Source organism: Drosophila montana, unplaced genomic scaffold (assembly GCF_035044405.1).
Source record: "Drosophila montana isolate Dmon_TW-CO22-7 unplaced genomic scaffold, ASM3504440v1 contig_1407_1, whole genome shotgun sequence".
NCBI lineage: Eukaryota > Metazoa > Arthropoda > Insecta > Diptera > Drosophilidae > Drosophila > Drosophila montana.
This window is the reverse complement of record NW_026996359.1, coordinates 142097-158684: the sequence shown is the minus strand read 5'-3', so window position 1 is coordinate 158684 and position 16588 is coordinate 142097. Positions and strand designations below refer to the sequence as shown.

Below are 16588 nucleotides of genomic sequence, written 5' to 3'. Positions count from 1 at the left end.
AGAAAATATTTACTAACAAAGCCGTTTGAATATGGCCACAAATATTTCAATGAAATTCGTACTCACTTTGTTTATGAATATGTATTATTATCGACTATATAAATTATCTATATCTATTTATATATATATATATACATATATATTATACTCGGCGAATAAACATGTTTCACAATAAATAAATGAGTAAAGCTCTGCATCTTATTTGGGCAGCCACTGTAAATGTATGCCGTATTGTTTTGTTGGACGTTGCTGTTTCCATTTGTACCTTCAAAACGACGACGACAACAACAACAACAAGTGTAAACAGTAATCAGCTGTGCGGCGGCAAGCATGTGTGCGTGTGTATGCGTGTAAGAATGAATGGGAATGCGAGAAAATATAAAAAAAATACCGTACAACCGTAGAAAAGTTGCCAACAACGTTGAATAAACTTCGAAAAAAAAAACAACAAGCGAGCGTCGAGCAAAACAACAAAACATAAATCAAGATATCAGCAAAATTCACAATATCACGTACACCCAAAAGTAGGTAGAACCGTGGCGAATCACGGAATCCAAATCGCGTTTATAAATTATATACATATACATATATTATTTATATGCAGTCGCAGCTCTCACGTAGCCCAAATTGCAAGATGCTGCCCGCCTTTACCGGCAACTGGAACCAGGTGAAGGAGAAGCCGCGCATTTTGGTCAAATGCGGCGGCTTCTCGAGCCAATTGGCGCGCAACGTACAGGAAAAGGTTGACGGCGATCCGCTGTGGGGCTCGCGATTCGATGCCACCCAACCGGCTGCCGTGGTCAAAACCCATTTGGACTTTCTGCGCAACGGCGCCGACATCATACTGACCAACACGTACCAGTCGAGCGTGGAGGGCTTCATGAAGCATCTAGGCAAGTCGCGCGAGGAGAGCATCGAGCTGATTGCCAAGAGCGTGCATCTGGCGCGTCAGGCCAAGTCGCAGCACCTGGGCGAATTGGCCACCAGCAATGGCAACATTGCGCCCGACATGCCCTGGATAATGGCCTCAATCGGACCCTATGGTGCCCATCTGCACGATGGCTCCGAGTACGCCGGCAGCTATGCGAACCTGGTCAACTTCACCCAGCTGCAGCAATGGCACACGGTGCGCATCGACACCTGTCTGAGTGCGGGCGTCGATGGCCTGGCCGTGGAGACGCTGCCCTGCCAGCTGGAGGCCTTGGCCGTCACGGAGCTGATACTCAGCAGATATGCCACGGCACGCTTCTGGGTGTCCTTTCAGTGCAAGGTGAGAAACAACTCACTGTTGTATTAGAACTCCTTTTAAATCGAATTTCTTTGCAGGATGCTAGCAGCCTGGCACATGGCGAATCGTTTGCCCAGGCCGCCCTGGCCGTTTGGCGTCTGGTGCAGGAGTTCAAGGCGCAGTCCCGCCTGCTGGGCATCGGTGTGAACTGCGTGAATCCCAGCTATGTGACGCCGCTCCTGAAATCCCTGCTGGCCATCACGCCGCCGGACGAGAAAATACCGCTGGTCGTCTACAGCAATCGCGGCGAGATCTACGACAGCGACCGCGGCGAGTGGACGGGCAACGGCATTAATGTGACTGGATTTGTGCCCGAATGGCTCCAGCTGGGCGCACGCATCATTGGCGGCTGCTGTCGCGTCTATCCGGACGACATACTTGAAATACGCAACACGATTGACAAGATCGCACAGCAGCCCGATTCGCCAATTCAAACGTCCCTAGTTTCTTGTTAATTATAGTGTGCACGGCGTGCGTGCGTCTGTATATTAATTTCATTCATCTCGGCCTAGACCTATATATATATATAGTATATATATATTATGCTAAAATATAAGTGTTTCTAACTGTACGAGAGTCGAGTTCAAAATTCGCCAGATTCAGCAGATTAATGTCACCAAGCACACGGTTTTATATAAATAGATGTTATATTTGAATTATTCGCTTGCAAAGGGTATCATTATCGTATAAAGATTCCACGAGCTACACATACATATATATATATATATATAGTATACTATAGCATTGACCATATGTCGCTTACTATGCCAAAAAAAAAAAAGTTGCGCAGCTTTCAAGCCAGCTCTTATAAACTTGACCTAGATCCCAGATCTGGATCGAAACACTATATTATCGTATCACTATATTATATGGCTATATTATAAAGCTGTCGTAGCAACTATCGATTTAAAATTTAGTTCATGCTTAACACACAATAACTTATCTTTTACAAGCTTGATTATGCTGCACATGATCGGAATCTTATCTACAAGGGATAGCTATATTATATATGTATATATACCCATTATATATATATACCCATAGGAACAATTTGTAAGTTCTTAGTCTATATAGCTTCATGTCAAGTATATCTTATAGCATAGAAACGATAGATCAAAAAAATATCTTATCCCAACTTGGCATAGGAATAGGGTATTTAAACTTCGGCACGCCGCGGTTAACTACTTTGTTCCGTTTCAAGTACACTTGGGAATGGCTTAAGCCATATGTCCGGCTGTCGGTTCACACGATTGGGCCAAGGGTTATCAAGGCAGACAACGCCGACTCCAGACATCAGGCGGCGAGATCTGGACATGGTTAGCACCTAAATCGATAGTTCTCCTATGATATCATTATTTAACCAGCAAGTGATGTTATTCAAAGCACAAGCTGCAATTGATGCCGGCTGGTGAATGCCCCCCAATTGGATGGATGGTATTGCATCAGATACTTTCGGTTCCGTCGGTTCAATCTGTGTCTGCCTGGCAGCTGGACGTCGAATCTTATCACTAGGCCGGGCGAACGAGCCGTTGGTTTGTTTTGTTTGGTTTTGGTTTTGTTTTGTTCAAGTTTTGCCTTTGTAGATTTGTTTTTTTGTTTCGTGTTGTCGTGTTGATAAGCACATCGCTATAAAAGCAACCAGACGGCATTGTAAACCACTTAAACGCGCATAGAACGTCCACGGCACATAATATCAGCACCAGACTGAACGGAATTTAATAATATTTTGTTTTCCAAGCACACACAACACGTTGTCGTCTCGCACAAATCAAAACAATTTAATCAATTACAACATCTATTTATAAGCTTTCAAGGTGAGTCTTCACAAAGTCGTGCCTAGAGAGGAGCGCGTGCTCGTGTCTGCTATCGTGTAGAGTGTATGCACGACGTGAGCGTGCTTAAAAAATAAATAATAAAATATGAGGCATATGGAATAAAAGTCGAGCTTAAAAAAATATTATATTGCAATTAAAAATTTTAATAATTAATAGTTTATGAATATTTAGTAAAGAAAAACCATTCAAAAATAAAAATAAAAAAGGAGGAATGTAGCCGACTAGTTAATACTCTGCTAACAATTTAATAAGAGCCGAAAGCTGGTCAAAAATAGCTTTTCCGAATGTGAAGATCGTGACTCTAAAACAAATTCAGCGCTGAAAATGTGTTTTATAGATCTTTAGGCTTTACGAGGGCTTTCATGGGCTACAGCCACGCCCACATAGAGAGTATTAAAAGTATTGAAAAGTCGTGTTTATTTCGTGCTCGTGTTAGACAAACGCGACACGCGCCTAACTCTACTCGTGAGTGCACCAAAAATCTTCCACAACAGAGATTTGGGTGTTAAATTAAGTTAAGTTCATTGAACTCTGCCCGCAATGGTGTTTAAAAAACAAAGCAAGGTTATCGGGTGAATAGTTTGAACTACAATGTATTGCCATAATTGTTTGTATAATCAGTGAGAAGCACAAACAAGTCGTGCCTTTAGGCAGGTGTCCAGCTTCGCACTTGTGCCCAGCTGTGCTGTGCTCCGCTGATAAGCGCAATTACAGCGATGTAAAGCTGTGCGCTTCTCCTATCTGGGTCGGCTATTATTATATGTATATATGGAATAACCCGCCATCAAAACTGGCCCCTTCCCTCCCCACAGAATATTCATTTAATCATGGGTTCGACGCGTTTGCTGGTGAAAGATGGCGGCTTCGGCACACAGATGACCGTGCATGTGGGAGACTCGGTGGACGGGGATCCGCTCTGGAGTGCTCGGTTCAATGCCACAAATCCGACAGCTGTCATAAATACACACTTGGACTTTTTGCAGAGTAAGTGCCAAATGCCAATTATTTTACTTGACAACAAACTAATTGAACGCCACTCGCCGATAGATGGCGCTGATATGATATTGACCAACACCTATCAGACGAGTGTCGAGGGCTACATGGAGTACCTGGAGCTGGACGAGCAGGAGAGCATCGAGCTGATCAAGAATACGGTGCGACTGGCGCACATTGCCAAAGAGAAGTACCTGACGGAATGCTATGAGGCACAGCTGGCGGTGCCCGAAGGTAAGTTACGAAATTCCTTCCATTCCAAGAATTGTTCGTAATTCCATAGAGAACATTTCACGCTTAGATCATTTGATCCTTTGGATCCTTTAAAAGTGAATGCCTAGAACAGAGAAAGCTTTGTGAATCACATTTGAATTGGGAACGAATCTTTTCTCTAAGTTTACTTGTTTACATTAATTTACTTGCCTAATCGCTGAACCTTGGACTCTGCTTTTGCAGGTTTCCCGCTGATTATTGCCTCGATCGGACCGTTTGGCGCACATCTGCACGATGGCTCCGAGTACACCGGCAGCTATGCGGACTATGTGGAGGCGAAGACCATAACGGATTGGCATCGCGTTCGCATCGAGGCGTGCCTGGAGGCGGGCGTCGATGCGCTGGCCATAGAGACGATACCCTGTCAAATGGAGGCCGAGGCGCTGGTTGAAATGCTCTGCGATGATTATCCCGAGGTCAAATTCTGGATTGCCTTCCAGTGCAAGGACGAGAACACGCTGGCGCATGGCGAAGAATTCGCCGAGGCAGCTAATGCTATTTGGGATATACTGCGCGAACGCAAGGCGCTGGACAAGTGCCTGGCATTGGGCGTGAACTGTGTGCATCCCAAGTTTGTGACGCCGCTGTTCAAGAGCTTGAATGGCGAGCGCAGTGCCGACGAGCAGATACCCTTGGTTGTCTATCCGAATAGCGGCGAGGTCTACGATGTGGCCACGGGCTGGCAGGGACGGGAGCATTGTGTGCCGCTCGAGAACTATGTGCCGGAGTGGTCACAGTTGGGTGCCAAAATCATTGGCGGCTGCTGCAGAACCTACGCGCGTGACATTCGACGCATTAGCGAGGCCGTGCACGCCGTAAACAAACTCAAGAAAGTTGCCTGAGATCCCGGAAAATGGATCGGTGGATCTCTCTGTTTAGAACAAAATGCATTTGATGTAGGTATTCAATGAATTTAGGTATTTAGAATGTAAGTAAAAAGTGTATCAAAACTTTTGTACAAAATGTCACACAACAATAAATAAACTAAACTTTTACTCTAAGAAATTCAAGTTTAACATTTTCGACCATGACCAGATCAGTGTAACGGCGCCAGAAATATCGAAATTGATCGAAAACGCATGTTATCGCCATTCACAGCGAAGTTGAGTGTCGATTGCATCAAGTTGGCAGCACCGCTCGAATGACATTCGCAAAAACGCCGCGACCAGGAACAAGCTTGCGAAAAGTTGTAATAAAATTAAATTATTAAATTAATTGGTATTCAGGAAAGCCGAACACACACACACTAGAACAATGTTGATTAAAGTGAAGGTAAGCCTTAATTTGGAATATATATTATCATGCTAAAGCGGCTGGTATAAGGCCCCGCCAACCATGCGTCAGCTTTGGCGCACAACAATAAAAAACGGACTGCAATCGAAATTTGCCAATAATTATATTTTTTGTTATAACAGACACTGACGGGCAAGGAAATAGAAATTGACATTGAACCCACAGATAAGGTTGATCGCATCAAGGAGCGTGTCGAGGAAAAAGAAGGCATACCACCGCAACAACAACGTCTCATATTCTCCGGCAAACAAATGTGCGTCACACAGCTGAAGACAAACTAAATTAAGAATTTGGCAATTAATTCTTTTTTGTTGTTTTTGAATAGGAACGATGACAAAACGGCGGCGGATTATAAAGTGCAGGGCGGCTCAGTGTTACATTTGGTGCTGGCTTTGCGTGGCGGCGTAAATCAACTAAACAAAAATTAGACTGGCGCCGGCGTGTTGAACTCGTCTTAGTAAATTGGTAACCCCATTAAGTCATTTTCTACAAAGCACTTTCATGTTACTCAAATAAAAGCCGTCAACGGTATTTACATATATACGAAAATACATATATTTTGTTTCCCCTACAAAGTTTGGTTGAAATGCATAACTCAACTGCGGCGCACATAACGTCCGACTAGCAAATGATTCTTTGGCGTACACTGTTCCGGCTTGAGGCGTGTGAGTATCACCTGGTAGCCGGCCTCCTCCGCCTGCAGCTTACGATCTGTGTCCACAATACACATGCAGTGCAGTCCCTGCAACGTTGTCTCCGGCTTGCAATTGCTGGTGCCCAACTCGTGAGCCTGATCCGCCGTGTGAGCTATGTACAAATAGTCCCGCGTATCGAGCACCTCGCGGAAGCGTGCACTCAGCGGATAGGCAATGTGTGGCATGGGCTGCAGCGAGCCATAACAGCAGGGGCAGCACACAAAACACGCATTCACCCGCTGGCACTGCTGCAGCACAATGTCTGTGGCTGTGCCGCAGGCGTGCAGCGAGGCGCCTATATCGAAGCGGCCCATAAAATAATCAATATTGCACTGATAGAAGACGCAGTTGTTCAGCTTAAGCTCGGCCGCACGCTTTTGAGCGTGCGCCAGCGAAAACGCCTTGTTCTCCAACACAATCACTGTGCACTGGGGCAGCTTGAGGGCTAGGAGTATGGCCAGATGGCCGGTGCCGCTGCAGAAGTCAACAATGCGATCGCCGGGCTGTGCCAGTGAGACGACCGCATTTGCCATATTTTCCAGCTGCTGACGCTTGCGCTCCAGACGCTCGGCCGGCAACGCTGAGCTCTTGGCATGCGTGGGCTCAATGACCTGCCAATCGATCAACTGCTGGCCATAAGAATGATCTGAGTCGGCGCTAAATTGCAGCTGCAGTGGCGTCAGCTTGGCCAACGCCGCCTCCACTTCTGCCTGGCTGGTGTATATGCGATTACGCGGCCGATAACGCTTCGGATCGGCTTTGTACAGGCTGGCCTCCTCGCAGTCGGGTATGCTGAGCAATTGTGTGTTCTCCGCCGGCGCCACCAGCATGGGCACATACAACTCGTGCAGGATGCGTGCACAATTTGTGTCGAAGCTGTCGATCTGCAAGAAAATTGAATTATCTTCAAATAGATGCAATTAAATGTTATCCTACGCACCTCACTGAACCAGGTGCTGGTGAGCGGAAAATGCGGCAGCATCTGGGCGCAATGCTGAAAGACTAGACGCAGCAGCGGATAGAGTATAAGATCGGCGATTGTAAAGCTAATGCCCTCGGCGAAGCGATGTTCGATCAACAGCTGCTCCTTGGGTATGCTGCATTCGATGAGCACACGCTCCTTGCGCTTCACTGGAACACCGTATTCTGTTTGATTTGCCTGCTCTCTGGCCAGCTTGTAGATGTTGTGCATCCGCACCGGCTGGTTCATGTGCTGCTCAAAGCGCACCACTTCGACGGGCACCTCGCGCAACTGCAGCTCTTCACCTTGCAGCTGGCTCACCAGATTAACCATATCCACTTCACAGAAGCGTGTCCATATGGAGGCCTCAGCTGGCGCCAATAGGCAGCTGCCCTTGAAGCCCAACAGTTGGCGTAAATGCTCACTGGGTTGGCGTGCAATGAGCTCCCGGCAAACGGCACAGGTGCCCGCAATGAAGATGTTTCCATCACGCTCATAGATGGGCAGACGTAGATCCCGGAGGGCGGGCAGGGTGGCGGCCTCGCGGCATGTGATATGCTCATCGGTTAGTTCGCGTCGCAGCTGAGAAGTACGTAAAGCTATTTTGCCAGCACTTATTTTACTGGCCACAAAGTTGACCTTAATGTTTTGGGGCTCCTTAAGGTAGCGATATGTGTAGAGCGCTAGGAACGAAGGCACGCTGGTGTATATGGTTGTTTCGGCATTTTGAGTGCTTAGCTCAATCTCCACATACAGTTGATCCATAGTTTAATTAATTTAACTAAGCATTTAACTAAGGAGAATTAAATTAAAACACAAAATCAATTCAAACACAAAACCAAAAATTAAAAATTAAATCAAAGTGCGTTTGAGGTTATGTGCAAAATAAATAAAAACAGCTGTTTGCAACGGCACAAGAAGCAGCTAACTGCCATTCACCTGTCCGCGGGCGTTGGAATTTTTTGAATTGTTTTTCGATTGATTTCGCTATGGCTTTGCTAATTAGCTTTTTATTTTGTTTTTGTTGTGCGCGCACTTAAATAAGATTTTTTTTTATTGCGCTGCTAAATACACAAATTATGAATTGTGCAACAACTGAATGCAAGCACCTCACGCGTTTCTATAAATTCAAAGCCAGCGCTTGGGCTGCGCTCACCGTTGTATCGAGCCAAAAAGTAAACGTTAGTTTAATTTGACCAGTTGTACGAAACAGGTGCGTGTTTTGCCTGCCGAAACGTAAATTATAAGCTCATACTTGAAACTTCTACATTGTTGCTAACTAATTTCCATAATTAACAATCAGCTGTGCTTATTGACATGTGCGTGCGTGCGTGTGTTGTGTTTGTTGTACGTATGTATGTATATATGTGCGTCTGTTCATATGTATGTGCGCCTGCCCAGTGGCAAATGCAGCGCACTGCAAGTGCAAGTGCTACAATGCGGCGTATGAGCAACAAAACTGCATTAGAGTCAAGGTCAGCGGCTGGCTCGCTCATTCATTCAATTTTTAAAGCGGGAATGGGAAAACTTTAACAATTATTATATAATTGTTCACACATAGAAATGCATATATAATCTCTCTCTCTCTCTGTATTTCCCATTCATTCAAGCAGCACTTAAAATGCGCATTACTCCCTCTACACTAAAAAAAAAAAAAAATGGAAAAAATGGAAAGTGTTCTAGTTGGGAGTGTCCGATTAGAAGGTACCCTGTATCCAGCTGTTCCTTTATACAAGGCAGCTGATTTTTGAATTATCCCATAAAATTTATTTGTTAAAATTTTTTTTTAATTTCCAATTATTACTGAACTTTCAGGGCGTAAAGCTGGCATTCAAATATGTGATGATATTTTTGATCAATAATGCATAGATAAACACGTTATAGGATCAAAGATAGCCGCTGCTTCTGACTCTTTCTGCTTCATTTCAATAGTTACAGGGTATGGAAAGCAATTAAATAAACATATTGCACAATTGTTTGTTCTATTCAACTTGTAGGCTAGTTTATTTTACAGCTCAATTGAGTTTGTTTTGTCTCGCAATTGCCAGCTCTTGATAGTTGATTATTTATACTATCTGAATATAGCAACTAGAGCGTCCTAATCGCTTGCAAGCCAATCTATGCGATTTGTGAATGTATATATAAATGTAGGGTATTCATATGTAGAGTACATTGATTAACGTTGAGTTCATTTAATTGGGTGCGATCACGACTTAAAGTTTGTTTATTTTGCGACCCGGTTGAGCAATGTTGATAAACAAAACAAGAAAGCAGCAAAAAAAAGAGAGGGTATTAAAAATAGGAGTCCCAGGGCCAAGGAGAGGGGAGCAGGGAGCCGGGTAACAATGTAGCCACGTCGCAATCAAATTGTAAACATTAAGAGGTTATAAAAAATTAAATAAATAACAATAATTAGCTGGGTAAATGAAACAGGCGCAACACACACACACACACACGCACGCAGACGCAGACACAAACACACACACACACACACACTGTACAGTAAGATATGAAGAAGATGTTTACGTCGACGACGACGCCGACGCCGACGACGAACTCGTTTCAATTGAAGCGCTGCGTCCCCGTCGTCCCGCAGTCTGCTCTGAAATTCAATTCATTTCGCTTCTGAGCGCAAAACCGAGCACATTTCGATCGTGCCAACATCATCGCGTGTATTCTGATCTGTTGCTATATACTACTTCTTTTCTAATACTCTGTTCACAAAGTGTTTAAAGGTATATTAGCTGTGTGCAATTGGAATCTCCACTTTTACATTAATATTCGTTTATCTCGCATCAAATAAAAATCTTCCAAAATTTCAACGTCCAGTTTTACAGAATTTCTCTTTCGATCAAACTAAATATATTCTGATGATGTGCTCCAAAGATGGAACGTAATCGCATAAATAAAAATTTGCTATAGTCACAGTTTTAAGCTCCGCCTTACAGTTTTGGAGTCACTAATCATTATCCTTTTTGTCCTGGTTTACACTGTAAACAGAGTATTCTGATGACTTCTATTGCACCCAGAAGAAAAATCAGTGTAATCTAAAAGCACATTTTGAGAGTCACTGCCTTACAGTTTTAGAGCCTTTCTTTCTTGTTTTTTAAGTAAAGACTTTTCGTCCTGCTTCTACACTGTGAACAGCGTATTCTGCAGTCAACGCCAACCGACTGCCACGTTCTGAAATACTTTTTATTTTTTCATTGCATTCCGATAAAGTCAACAACAACAACAACAATAGCTACCCAAAATGGAGCAATGGAACAATGTGGAGCTGACGAGCATTACCAAAAAGTCGTACACACTGAATCACGACTACGATGGCGCCGAAAGGCTTAACAAGGCAAACGAGACGGCGGGCACGGAGGCCACGCCAACCGCCACGGCAACAAATGGCAATGGAAATGGTAATGGTAATGGCAATGGCAACGGCAACAATCCGCCGGAGAGCAATGTTGTGCTGCAGCCCGGCTCGGATATCAAGCCCAAAATGCAGCCGGAGCATGTGGAGCCGCTGGTGCGACGTCTCTACGGGATTACCATCAGCGAGCTGAAGGAGCTCAATGCCTACGATGATCGCAACTACTTGATACAGGAAGATTGGTGAGTGGCAAAAAGGGAGAATCTGTTTTCGGCACGCCGAATATTAAATACCCTTGCAAAAACCCCGTTTCCGATCGATTGTTCCTAGAGGAGCTTAAGGGACATTTTAGCTAAGCTACGAACCAGCCGAAAAGATGTCGCTGGTTCGGTTCACGATTCCAGCCAATTGCCTGTCTTTCTATTCGGTTCTTGAACCCAGGTTGATCACAGGTTTTGGTTCATATATAATCAAAATTTTAGTTTTCATTCCATTTTCAATTTTTAACTGCCCGCTGTACTGAAAGTATCGCAACTCGTAAATATTTTCATATACAAATTGCGCGCTATATTCGATCCCCGCCCAAAAATGGGATTTACCAAAGCTGGTTGGATAAATGCTTTATTGGGCCTACCTCATAAGTTTTTAAGTTTTTAGCCAAACCTGTTTTGAAAAGGCAACCAAAAAAATAACTTTAATATTTTTGAACTGTGTATCTCCAGTTCTCTAGTTCTCAAAACCTTAGAGATACGAGAGTTTACATGTCAAATTTGATGTCTCTAAAGAGACGTAGAATCGGAGGATTCCTAATATGGAGAAAATTGCGGAGGTCTCATCCAAACAATCTCTCAGATAGGTTTATATAATCACCCTATCTTTGTATATTTTTTACTAGTTCTCAAAACCTTAGAGATATACTCTCGAGAGATATATACAAGAGTTTACATGTCAAATTTGATGTATCTTGCTCTAAGAAAAAAGGATTAATATATCGATTCTTATCGATTCTATGATCAATGTTAGTTATCAAAGATTTCAAAGAAGGACCTGCATTCAAAATGTCGCTAGTTCTTCTGATTTCCGAGATCGATCCGTTCAAACATACGGCAGGAAAGGCAACGACTATTGATGCTACGTAAGAATAGATGAAGTTTATGTGGACCTGGCTAGCTTAGCTATTGATGCTGATTAAAAATATATCTACTCTATGTGGTCCGAGAGGCTCTTTGGGATCGGAGCAACCTGCTCTTACAAAATATATCGTCACAAAACTATAATATACTCGGGTAGAGTATACAAAAGATAAATGTTTGCTCTAAGCGCCGAAGGGGGGTACCTATACACACACACGCACACACATTTGAGTTTATTTATAGCTATATTAATTAAAGTTAGTTAGTCGTGCGGGGGACATTTGAGCTTGACGCAGTTGCGGCATCTGTTATTGTTGTTGTTGTTGTTGGCGGTCACCTTGAGAGCAGCCTCTTTTGTTATCTGGAGAGGGGCTAACATTTGGCTGGGCGCATCTCTTCCAGATCATATGACAGCTCACTTTATTTTCCAACAGCCCGTATCTGACTGCAGACCCTAACCTTAGGTAACCCAGCCAATTGTAGCTAATATTCTCAGGGAGTCAAAGATTTAAAGCCCTTCAAGTTATCCGATTGGGCTGTGGCATATAAATATATCTATGCCAGGTTTCATTAAGATAGCTTGACAGACAATTGAGACATTATTTATTTACTACCCGATTCATCTAATAATTGTCTTTTATTTTAGTTGATATTTAAAATTAGGCAGTATTATGCATGCACAGCCTTAGTCGTTAAATAGTTAATTAATAAATATTTTAAACATATTGCCAACAATTACCTAAAAAAAAAAAACAGAAAACTTAACTCAATGGCAGCTTAAGTAAAAAAAAAAAATAAGAAACTTAAGTCTATGGCAGCTTATTTAAGAACACTTCGTTTTTGAAATCCAAACGCGCTCAGCTTGGTTTGATTGTCGCCGAGTGAGGCGGACTTTGTCTTCGTGTTGGCGCGTTTGCTCGACTTTGGCTTGGACAGACCCACGCGACGGGCACTTGCCGCCAGTTGGGGCAGTAGTTGGGGTTTTGCGGGCAGCGGAGCCTCCTGACTGCTCGGCAGCGTGGCGCTTTGTGAGCTGGTGTCCTCATCCGAGCAGGAGGAGGATAGCAAAACGATGTCAGCGTTGTTATTGTTGTTGTTCTTATCGTTTGCAGCTGCTGCACTTGCGGTGGACTCCAGTTCCAGTTCCAGTTCCAGTTCCTGTTGTTTGTCTGCTTCGGCAGCTGCCTTTGGCTGTTCCTTTGTCTCTGGCTCTGGGGTTTGCGCGCTGAAGAAGCGACTGCGCACCTCCACCTGCGGCTGCTCCTCGGCAAAAATGCTGCGCTTCAGCGCCTTCACATGCCTCTCCTCAGGCCTGGTTGGCTCTTCGGCTGATCTCATCGGACTCACTAAACGCAGCAGTGATGGATTTTCACACACTGCCGTCGGATGTTGCGTTGTCTCCCTAGCAAACGGATTGTGGCGACTTTTGCTCTGCGCAGGCGATTGCGGCGGCGTCGAGTTGCTGCTGCTTCTGCTCGGACTGCGTTTGCGCTTGCCCTTGAAGCTGTACAAGCTGAACAGCTCGGCCTCTGTCTGCTTTGCCTGCTCCTGGCGCTGATTGGCCTCAATCTCCGACTGTATGTTCTGGCCAACGAAGTCCACCTTCTTGAAGAAGAGCGCGCAAGTTTTGGGTTTTGGCTGCGTCTTTAGCTCTGCTTCGTGTGTATTGTTGGAATGCGCTTGCCAAATACTTTTGTGCTTGGTGCGTTTAATGTGCTTTGCTGTCGCTGTCTTCGACTCAGTCGCTTTGTCCGGATGCCAATTGTCCAAGCTCTTGAGCGTAAAGGGATTCAGATTGCCCAAGGCCAGATGGAGTGCCTTTTCGCTATCCGCCAGCAATGAACCCGCATTGCTGCAGTGGCCTTCATCGGTTTCATGATCCTCAAGGGCACTCAGTCTTTCCATGCGTCGCTCCAGCGGATTGTAGATGTACATGTGCTTGAAAGTGGCCTCCGCCTTCATGAAATTCTCTATGTAAGCATCGTCCACCTGTCGTATATTCAAGAACTACAATCTGAAACAAGTCTCATTTGTTGCCCCGCACTCACCTCCAGATTACGCATGTTGAGATATTGTGGGATTTTCTTCAATGCTATGCGCATGTCGTCCTGTTCCGTTTTGAGCATAAACTTACATGCCTTGGCTAAGCCAATGCCCGGCAACGAGTCCAGATAGTCGCAGCCGGACAATATGCACATGCGCCGAAATTTATCGAACTTATAGCGCTCCTTCGTACAGCCCATGGCTAGGTGGAACTTCTCTGCCTCGACTAGCAGGCCGGCACCATTCAGGTCCAACTTAAAGATTATTTTCTGTGCACCGAATAGCGTCAGATCCGAGTCTTCTGTAACTATATACTGTGCAATGCCCGCCTTGTTAAGCCAGGCCATTTGTGCGTCCGCCTCGTAGGGCGCCACAATGCAGTCAATGTGTCGCACGCGGCACTCCTGGATGAGACGCAGCGCCATCTCGTGTGTGACATCCACGCAACGCCGCATTTGGGAGCGCGCCTCCTCGGTACGACCCAGTCGCAACAGTTCCATGGCGCGTTTTTTGCTTTGCTGGCGCGATTCGCGGCGCCGCTGTTCGGTGAGCGCCTTGGCCGGCAAATGTTGGCCATCGAACACCAAAATGGGCTTAATATTGTAGGAGAGCAGCATGAGCACATATTTCAGGCAATACTGCACATACAGATCCGTATCCTCGCCGCGGGCCAGTTTCTCGGCGCAGCTGAAGACACCTTTGTGTAGCCAGCAGTAGGTGTCCACGGCAACGGTGCTGCCGCTCAATTCCTTTAAGTGCACCTTGGCCGACGCCTTCTCCAGAAAAGGTATCAGCCCGGTTATGCCCATCACAAACGCTTAATTACTAATATTAAATTGAATGTAAACAAATCACAGCTCCAGAAGCAACAAAATCAACCCCAATGATTCCCGCCAAAAAAAAAAACTCATGCTTCTTCATGTCCGCTGCCATTCACCACGAATTCAGCTCAATTGGCGCCATATTTACCACCTTTACCAGCACTGCAAATTATTTTATTTTAAAAAGTTTGAAACGTATTTTGTTTATCTTTAATTTTATATATTTTAGCAATGTTAAGAATCCGCTGATTGTAACGCACAGCGTTCATGGTTATGTGCTGAAAATTCTGAACGCCTTGGATTCAAAAAAGGAGGAATTTGTGGACGCCCAAAATCAACTGCTGCTCTACTTGGGTTAATATAAAATTAAAAAAAAAAAACATATTGACACAACTGTTTTATTAACCATATATATGTTTTATATACACTGCAGCCAAACAGCACGTGCATTGTCCCCGACCCATTGCCAATGCACGTGGCAAATATTATTCTGTGGAACAGATCAGCGGCAATACACATGTGGTACGCTTATTGGAGTTTATTCCGGGCAAAATGTTCCATGAAGTGCCATTGACCAAAAATTTGCTCTATCAGAGCGGCGAATATTTGGCCAAGTTGGATCGTGCGCTAAAAAACTTCACGCACAAGGCCTACGATACCCATAAGACGCTCTGGATGCTGCAGTCGGTGCCACAGTTACGCGATTTTCTCTACGCTCTCGAGGATCACCAGCGCAAGGCGCTGTGTGAGGAAATCATCGATGCATTCGAGTCAAAGGTGCTGAGCGTGCTGTCCACGATGGAGCTGCAGATCATACACGGCGATTACAATGAGCAGAATATCGTAGTTAATGCGCCGACGGCAGACGCCGAGCGTCCAGATGCGTATCGGGTCTCGGGAGTCATCGATTTTGGCGACACCAGCCGTTCGCCACTGATCTTCGAGCTGGGCATTGCCATGAGCTACATGATGTTGCAAGCCAAGGATTTGGCCAGTGGCGGCATCTTTCTAGCCGGTTATACGAGCATCCAGTCAATTAGCGCCGCGGATCGTGACTATCTCAAGTATTGTGTGGCCGCACGCCTCGCCCAGAGTCTCATCATGGGCGCCTACACGCACACGCTGCATCCGAGCAATGATTATGTGCTGGTCACCCAGGCGCAGGGTTGGGTGCTCCTCGAGCAGCTCTGGCGCGAGAGCATGGACACCATTGATGACCTATGGGCGACTACAGCACACCAGTATCTCACACAGAGCACCAAATAGGCCCACACCTAATCCTTCCGTCCGCAACTAAACTTTGGTCAATTAGTATTTTCAATTATGAGCGAAAAAAAAAAACAAAAAACAAATTGTCCAAGTTGATTTATTGAAAATTTCGCATTTTACTTTATTTGTATGTATGTATTATTATTATATAAACTTTCATAATTTACATTAAAACTTGTTAAACAGTTAAATGTATAAATACATTTTATGTGGTGTTAATAGTTTCTGGGAAGATTTGCTTTTGTTAACGTGTTTCTAGCGCTTTATTGCAATTTATTTACTGGAGCTGCGGCTAATTTATCTAATTAACAGCTACGTAAATTACAATATAATTACAAAATTGCAAGGCAAATGTTATTTGCAATATACAAGCGCATCGAAGTAATTGCTGTGTACAAATTTATTGAATAAAAAATATATATTGCTAGTTTTAATTATATGTATATATAGAGATATATGCTATATATTCACGCGTCTACTTAGGCTAGTTAGTTTAGGTTCTTAAGAGCTAAAATTTACAGGGTATGTGCCTGCATGCCAAAACGACTTGCCTGCGAACGTTGCACTCGGCGAGATATACAGATATATATACATATTCATATATATATATCTGCTATTAT

General features: G+C 44.4%; 6 protein-coding genes and 1 long non-coding RNA gene across 9 annotated transcripts; 4 read left to right on the top strand and 3 right to left on the bottom strand.

Moving 5' to 3' along the window:
• Positions 1-384: 384 nt before the first annotated feature.
• On the top strand, positions 385-1944 carry Bhmt (Betaine-homocysteine S-methyltransferase). Of its 2 annotated transcripts, none has more exons than XM_064681363.1 (3): positions 385-524; positions 605-1270; positions 1327-1944. In XM_064681363.1, exons 2-3 carry the CDS (start codon positions 635-637, stop codon positions 1741-1743), a joined length of 1053 nt encoding a protein of 350 aa, XP_064537433.1. In that variant the 5' UTR covers positions 385-524; positions 605-634; the 3' UTR covers positions 1744-1944. The 2 variants fall into 2 exon arrangements, with proteins under 2 accessions (XP_064537433.1, XP_064537440.1); XM_064681370.1 differs by having other exon boundaries at positions 448-524; positions 611-1270.
• A 998-nt stretch (positions 1945-2942) lies between these two features.
• Positions 2943-5394, top strand: LOC135427728 (homocysteine S-methyltransferase). Its single transcript, XM_064681331.1, has 4 exons — positions 2943-3102; positions 3936-4107; positions 4171-4350; positions 4573-5394. Exons 2-4 carry the CDS (start codon positions 3951-3953, stop codon positions 5229-5231), a joined length of 996 nt encoding a protein of 331 aa, XP_064537401.1. The 5' UTR covers positions 2943-3102; positions 3936-3950; the 3' UTR covers positions 5232-5394.
• Positions 4176-4670, bottom strand: LOC135427755 (uncharacterized). Its single transcript, XR_010436130.1, has 2 exons — positions 4540-4670; positions 4176-4453 (listed from the first exon to the last, which is right to left on the bottom strand). It is a non-coding gene; the product is annotated as an uncharacterized LOC135427755 (long non-coding RNA).
• Positions 5395-5492: 98 nt separating the features above from the next.
• Positions 5493-6233, top strand: Nedd8 (Nedd8 ubiquitin like modifier). The gene is made up of 3 exons (XM_064681351.1): positions 5493-5661; positions 5805-5935; positions 6008-6233. The coding sequence occupies exons 1-3, from the start codon at positions 5644-5646 to the stop codon at positions 6108-6110; spliced, it is 252 nt and encodes an 83-aa protein (XP_064537421.1). The 5' UTR covers positions 5493-5643; the 3' UTR covers positions 6111-6233.
• LOC135427698 (glutathione S-transferase C-terminal domain-containing protein homolog) lies at positions 6214-8219 on the bottom strand. The gene is made up of 2 exons (XM_064681296.1): positions 7318-8219; positions 6214-7261 (listed from the first exon to the last, which is right to left on the bottom strand). The coding sequence occupies exons 1-2, from the start codon at positions 8101-8103 to the stop codon at positions 6278-6280; spliced, it is 1770 nt and encodes a 589-aa protein (XP_064537366.1). The 5' UTR covers positions 8104-8219; the 3' UTR covers positions 6214-6277.
• A 186-nt stretch (positions 8220-8405) lies between these two features.
• Positions 8406-16171, top strand: LOC135427707 (hydroxylysine kinase). 2 transcript variants are annotated; one of them, XM_064681314.1, is made up of 4 exons: positions 8406-8551; positions 10561-10944; positions 14929-15053; positions 15133-16171. In XM_064681314.1, exons 2-4 carry the CDS (start codon positions 10592-10594, stop codon positions 15963-15965), a joined length of 1311 nt encoding a protein of 436 aa, XP_064537384.1. In that variant the 5' UTR covers positions 8406-8551; positions 10561-10591; the 3' UTR covers positions 15966-16171. The 2 variants fall into 2 exon arrangements, with proteins under 2 accessions (XP_064537384.1, XP_064537377.1); XM_064681307.1 differs by lacking the exon at positions 8406-8551 and adding an exon at positions 9956-10073.
• tos (Exonuclease tos) lies at positions 12439-14768 on the bottom strand. Its single transcript, XM_064681285.1, has 2 exons — positions 13884-14768; positions 12439-13824 (listed from the first exon to the last, which is right to left on the bottom strand). The coding sequence occupies exons 1-2, from the start codon at positions 14685-14687 to the stop codon at positions 12655-12657; spliced, it is 1974 nt and encodes a 657-aa protein (XP_064537355.1). The 5' UTR covers positions 14688-14768; the 3' UTR covers positions 12439-12654.
• Positions 16172-16588: the final 417 nt, after the last annotated feature.